General features: G+C 31.7%; 1 protein-coding gene across 2 annotated transcripts in view; it reads left to right on the top strand.

The window, feature by feature from the left end:
* Rasa1 (RAS p21 protein activator 1) overlaps positions 1-7098 on the top strand; it is a 72862-nt gene that overhangs the window by 55286 nt on the left and 10478 nt on the right. For both annotated transcript variants that reach the window (XM_031360200.1, XM_031360201.1), the window contains exons 12-18: positions 1283-1370; positions 2118-2195; positions 3579-3736; positions 4054-4130; positions 5222-5394; positions 5671-5830; positions 6956-7098. In XM_031360200.1, the coding sequence (XP_031216060.1) occupies positions 1283-1370; positions 2118-2195; positions 3579-3736; positions 4054-4130; positions 5222-5394; positions 5671-5830; positions 6956-7098 (877 nt within the window). The remainder of the gene's footprint in view (positions 1-1282; positions 1371-2117; positions 2196-3578; positions 3737-4053; positions 4131-5221; positions 5395-5670; positions 5831-6955) is intronic.

Here is a 7098-nt window from a genome sequence, read left to right as displayed (position 1 = left end):
TTTAAGATTTAAGTTTTACCTACTTGTAAACTGCATTTGCCTACTTGCTGTCCTTTTCCTTTTCCCTTTCCATTTGTTTCTGGTTCTTTTATCTGCTTATGTTTGCATGAATGACAGACATTCTTGTGTGAAAAGCTTTGGATGATATTACTGCTTCCTTATGCTGTATGGTGATCAAGCGGAAACTCAGCCTCACTTTGGTTTGCCCTTCTTATGTGAAGATATAGTCACTTTGAGTTGTCTAACACAAAAGTCTGTTCATTGAGGGGCCTGGATTTTCCTCCCCAATCATGGTGGAACTTCTGGGGATTTTGGATTGCCTTTCACTTGCTGCTTTTTACTTATTAGCACAGCAGCTCCATAGCTTTTGGCTCTTCCCACATATCTTATGGAAAGGTTGAAAAGAAACAGTATCTCCCCTCAAAATGAGCTTATCTGACAAGTTTCCCAATGTGTGCTATTCTTCATATCTTCACATGGTCGTTTATTACTGTAAATTTTTCCAGTCTAGATACTCAGCTGTAATCATGTTATATTTAAATTAGATTATATTTAAATTAGAAATTCTCATTCACAGTTTTCCATTATTTTATGATCTTCCCAAAGCATGATAAAAATCTCTGTCTACAGTAACACAGAAATAATATTTATTGAGTTCTGAACACTTCCTTGTTAAATGTTTTATTAAGCATTTTCAAGTTTAACTGGAAAGTTAGCACATCGTCAAACCAGGTATCTGACAAATGATTTATTGTAATTCATACTGAAGGAAGATATGAACAAACATTGTAGAGTCATTACAGACCAAGTGGTATAGGCAAGATGGTGTTTTTCATTTAATAGATGAAAAAAATCAAGACTGTAAAATATTTGAAAATAGAAAATCATAATACAAGACATTCAAACTCTAGTCTGCTTAGAAATAAGCATTAACATTTTTTCAAGTAAGAACATTCCTTTTTACTTTTCAGTGCATGCCAGTGTATTTATTAATTTTGTGTAATTCTAGAAATTCTATTTAAAAATTTTTATTGCTTTTCTCTTTGTAATACATTATAATGCTAATTTTGCTCTTTACTTTAAATACTGAATGACAAAATTTCAATTCTGTAAAATTTATGCATGATATTTTAATTTGGCAGAACAAAATACCTACTTCTCTAAATTAAAAGTTATAACAATCTTAAGTTATACTTTGTACCTTTTTAAAGTTGGCTTAAATACTTTTAATTCTCTAAGTAATTTTTCTTTTTTTTTTTCCTGTGTGTGTATGTGTTCCAAGGCCGAACTGTTTTCAGATAGTAGTTCAGCACTTTAGTGAAGAACATTACATCTTCTACTTTGCAGGAGAAACTCCAGAACAAGCAGAGGTAAGATCACCTTTTCCTAAACTATTGATATCTTTGTATTAGCCTAACTTACCTTATTAACTTATTTCCTACAAAACTGTCATAGTACAGAGTTATGAAAGCATATCTAAAGTCTATTATTTTAACAAATGAGAAACTCCATGTAAAAGTTTTTGTTAATAGTTTTTGGGGTTTTCTTTTACACACACACACACACACACACACAGTGAAGTGTTATAAGGAATGAAAAGTGCCCCTTAAAATTGAACATTAAATACTCTATGAATTCAGTTGAAACTAATCATTTCATCACATTCCCATAAGTTAGAGGTGTTCTCAGTGTAATCTAAAAGTAAGGCAGTTGTAATACTTCAGAGTGTTTAACTGTATTTTGTACAAATGGCTGTTTTCTGAGGAAACTCTGAAAAATAAATTAGATCAAAAATTGAAGGTAAGTGTCTGGGAATAGAACATCATCTGCCAGGCCTAGATGTGAATCAAATGACCATAATCCTTTGGATCCTAAGTAGGCCCTTTGACTTAGAAACTAATAATGTTAGAGAGACAGAACTACTATTATTTTGAGGTTTTTTTGTTTCACTTTGGTAGGACAGAAAGAACTTATAGTGTAGTATATTTTGAGAGTAGGAATTGCAGAGTATGAATGGCAACTAATAAGTATGAAAAATGAATTGATAATTGCATAAACTCATATCTATTTCTTTGTAATACTGTTTTTTTGTTTTTGTTCTTTTTGTGTGTGTATAGGACTGGATGAAAGGTCTACAAGCATTTTGCAGTTTACGGAAAAGTAGCCCAGGGACATCTAATAAACGCCTTCGTCAGGTGAAACTTCATTTTATTGACTTGTAATAGTTAATTTTCTTTTCACTTTGCTCTGTTTTTTCTGTGCATGCTATTTGCTAACATTTCTTAAGAATAGAAAGGTTAGTATTTCAATCATTTTACTTCTTTGCTGTCACTTGCTTGACTTGGTAGCAGACTCTTTTGTCAAAGAGAGTTCTTTATGTACTCTCATTCCTAGTCTGTGTCAACTTTTAAATAAACACAGGATTAATTTTCCACTGAACACCATCGTGTGCACATATTTTCTTGCTTGAAAAATTATCTCAATTACATAGAATGAAAGGTACTTTTGAAAAGTTAATGATACTCAAGATGTCCTTGACAACTTCTGGTTTTCATGGTATAGTCATTTTTTGAGACTGACTATATGATTTTTAGGATGTTAATAAAACCTAGACTTTGTCTATACTTTTGTTTATTGGAAGTTTATCTAAACTCATTTATTTGGGTATTTACTGCTACATACTTTTTATAAATATTTTTATTTTTAGAGATACAGTTTTTGTAGTGCAGCCTGGGTTCAAGCTTATAGTAATCCACCAGTACCAGTCTCCTGAATGCTAGGATTACAACTGTGTGCCACCATAACACACCTAGTTCTTCTTTCTTCACCTTCACTTTGTTCTTTTGTTGTTTCAAATCAGATTTTGATGTGGTTTAAACTTTGGAGAAAGTCAAGACTATGTAATTATGGAGTAAAAATGACCCCTATTAATGGATATTTCTAATAAGCTTGTTGAGTTAACATACTATTTTATTGGAAGTATATAAAATAGTTGTTTCTTTAGGTAACTACTCTTTGTAATATAAACCCTAGGTTTTGTCCCAAGGATATTTAATTATGTCCCAAGGATATTTAATGACATTACGATTTAAATATTCAATATATAGAAATTGTCACATATATTTGTACATGTGAGATCACAGCTAATATCTTGAATCCTTTTGATGTGTCAGTTAATCTGCTCCGTATGAAAAAGGAGAGGCCCCAAGACTCACTTGTTAGAGGTGACATAACTGATGTAGAGAAAGCAACAGTAGGCAGTAGATGGTCCGGTCTGGCACCCACATTGGTGATAGGTTTGTTTCTTGGAATTACTGTCTTTTCTGAAACATCAGAAGGTAAAATTGGTGTCTTAAAATACCTTAACCCTGAGGCTCTTATTAGAATAGTGAAATCTTAATGTAAGCATATGCTTGCTTATACTGTGATATTTGTAGCTTTGATTTGGGTGGTGATAGTTGATTAGAAAAGCTTATGGGATTTTTAAATATTAAGAAAAAAGTCATTATTTTTTAGGTTTAGAAGCCTCATATATAGGTCTTAAAATGTTGGATATAATTTTTTTGTGTTCTCTTTAGGTCAGCAGCCTTGTTTTACATATTGAAGAAGCCCATAAACTACCAGTAAAACATTTTACTAATCCATATTGTAACATCTACTTGAATAGCGTCCAAGTAGCAAAAACTCATGCAAGGGAGGGGCAAAATCCAGTATGGTCAGAAGAGTTTGTCTTTGAGTAAGTCATATTTTATCATATTCAATCAGTTTTTAGAATCATAATTATATTTTCTTCCTGCTGTTTATATGTAAATTATCTGTTTCAGTTTCTATTGTTTTCTAGGTGTTTTTTTATTTTCTGTTGGCTTTTTTCATATTTGGATTACTCAAGCAATGACAGGATGTTTTCCATAATAATTAATTTTGTTTATTAGTAATTATTAGGATTACTAATGGTTTAATCTTGTTTTAAATCTAACACACTGAATTTTTAAAACAGAAATAAGGTAGTTTGATAATAGAACATTTTTCTAATTTTTCTCCTTGCTTCTTTAGTGATCTTCCTCCTGACATCAATAGATTTGAAATCACACTTAGTAATAAAACAAAGAAAAGCAAAGATCCAGATATCTGTAAGTTGATTATGAAGCTTTCTAAAGTAATAAAAGCATACTGTATATATTTTTAGAATTTATAAGGTGTCAAAATGGAAGTGAAACACATGCTATATAACAGTTCTAAATATTTTGATTGTTCAGAAGAGATTATGAAGGAAAGAAAAATCAAAATGGCTAAAGTGTATGCACTGTAAGTCCTTACAACTTAAAATATACAAATACCCACTTTCCTGTTCCCAAAGAACAAGATGAGAAGATGGTAGTGGTGGGTTTTTTTATCCTCTTTACTTTTTTCGTGTTCTCTAATTTCCTATACTTCACATATTAAAGGTACTATTAAGACTAGAGTATTTGTCCAGCATGCAGGAGCCTGAGGATTAAAACTTAAACCTGCAAAGATAAAGAAAAAAAAACAAAAACATTTTGGTGGTTAATAGCATACGCTCTGTTCCTGTTTCTTTCCACATTATTGGTAGAACAAATGACATTGTTTAATTGATTTAATGATTCACATCAGGGTGAATTAGGTTTATGTTTTCTTACAACTCAGGGTTTTAGGGTAAAAAGTAATAGGACAGATCTCTGAATAGAATGTTTAGTATGTAATTGCTTACCTTTTTTGTAAATGTGTTTCTCTATTACTTATAATGATAACATTATAGTAATGGCACAGAAAAATGCCATACTTTCTATTTGGATATGGTCTTTATTCCTCTACCTTTTTTACCTCACTAGCCAACTCAACTCAGTTTTCTGTTTGGAACAGATTTTTAACTCCCCTAGGGTGATTTACATATACTTATATCCAAAAGTATTATTCACTGTTGTAGCACTTGAGTTACATCCTCTTTAGTAGCTTAAGACATTTTTCATGCATGTCAAATATTAAGTCTTAGTCATTTCTCAATTCCGTGTTCCCATCCTCTAACAGAAGGCCACACAGCAGGCCTTCAGTAAATGAAGAAAAAAGTTAAGTGTTGACTTTGTGGTAGTGTTGAAAACTTGCTTAATGAAAGCATTTAAAACTAGAGAAAAGAATTATCAAGAAAAGTTTATTATATGGCCATAGTGGTTTTCTAATACAGTAATTTGTTTTTCCTTTGTAGTATTTATGCGTTGCCAGTTGAGCAGGTTACAGAAAGGACATGCAACAGATGAATGGTTTCTGCTAAGTTCCCATATACCACTAAAAGGTATCGAACCAGGATCTTTGCGTGTTCGAGCACGATACTCCATGGAAAAAATCATGCCAGAAGAAGAGTACAGTGAATTTAAAGAGGTATTGTTTACTCTTTTAATCTTTTTTAATGGTACTAAACAGAAATAGTTACTATTTAATAAAAATCCATTAAGTTAAATAGTAACAACCTATATTATGGCAGACTGGTAGCCAGATGTAAAAAACACATACTGTGATTTTGCTCTTAATGAGACTAGAAATATATAGGCTACAAAGCCAATTTTTAACAATTGTATTCAATAGATGTTTTTTCAATTATATTTTCCCTTGGTCTTGTTGTGTACTTTCAGCAGCCTTTATTTTTGTCACTTTTAGCTTATACTGCAAAAGGAACTCCATGTAGTCTATGCTTTATCGCATGTATGTGGACAAGACCGAACACTACTGGCCAGTATCCTACTGAAGATATTTCTTCATGAAAAGCTTGAATCATTGTTGTTATGCACACTAAATGACAGAGAGATAAGTATGGAAGGTAATATATGGATGTATGATATTTCTAAAAACTAGATGTTATATATCAAACATGTATGCTCTTTATTTAAATATATTAAATAAACTTAAATCATTTTAAAAGGATGTGAGATTCTTTAATATGGAAATGGATTGTTATTTCTAATTGTCATGACAGATAAATATTTTTATTACAGATAAGCTGTAAGAAAATGATTTCTTTGTCCTGATCACTGACTCGGTGTGTGATCAACAGTGGTGTAATATTTATATTACCTGTGTTTTTACTTAGTAACTCATAAAATACTAGTGTATTTTATTTCTAGATTCTATATCAGTTCCAAGACCACTGTAACATATTACTATGCATTTCACAGATTCCTAATCTATTTTCTCCCAGCACTTTGATTTGTTGACAATTCTTGCCTTCTTTAATCATAAATATTACAAAAATTAATTTGCCAAGGAGTAGATAAAATGGTAGATATTTTTTATATCTGGTGAAGAGACACAATTACCAAGGTAATACTTGTAAAAGAAAGCATTTAATTGGGACCTTGCTTGCAGTTTCAGAGATTTAATCTATTATCATTATGACAGGATTCAGCATGGCAGCACGTAGGCAAACACTGTAGCAGTAGCTGAGAACTACATCCTGATTTAAGGCAGAGAGAGAGACTCCAGGCTTTATATGGGCTTTTGAAGCCTCAAGCTCATCTCTAGTGAAAACACTTCCTCCAACAAGGGCAAACTTCCTAATCCTTCTAATCTTTTCAAATAGTGTCACTCCTGGTAAATAGGCAAATACATGAGCCTATGGGGACTATTCTTATTCAAACCCCACAGAGATGAAATCACTTGGTTTTGGTTATGAAATCAGTAGAAAGTCTGTGTTTATTACAAATTGGTGTTCAAAAACACTGTAGAAGTATTTTAAATCTTAAGTTCTCATAAGAATATGATGGTGTTTATTTCTTTCCACTTACAATAGTCATGATTTAATTCACTCTGCAGTCAGGTGAATTAATGCATGTTAACCTCACATATATATGTAAAAATCACAGTACTGAAGAAAAATAATTTAATTTCAAGCTTAGTTATATTAGTACAGTTCTGTAAATACAATGAAACATCCATTTTTGTTTAGATGAAGCCACTACCCTATTTCGAGCTACAACACTTGCAAGTACCTTGATGGAGCAGTATATGAAAGCCACTGCCACACAATTTGTTCATCATGCTTTGAAAGACTCCATTTTAAAGATAATGGAAAGCAAGCAATCATGTGAG

This window comes from Mastomys coucha, unplaced genomic scaffold, assembly GCF_008632895.1.
Source record: "Mastomys coucha isolate ucsf_1 unplaced genomic scaffold, UCSF_Mcou_1 pScaffold8, whole genome shotgun sequence".
NCBI classification, from domain to species: domain Eukaryota; kingdom Metazoa; phylum Chordata; class Mammalia; order Rodentia; family Muridae; genus Mastomys; species Mastomys coucha.
This window is presented reverse-complemented; position numbering and strand designations above follow the sequence as displayed.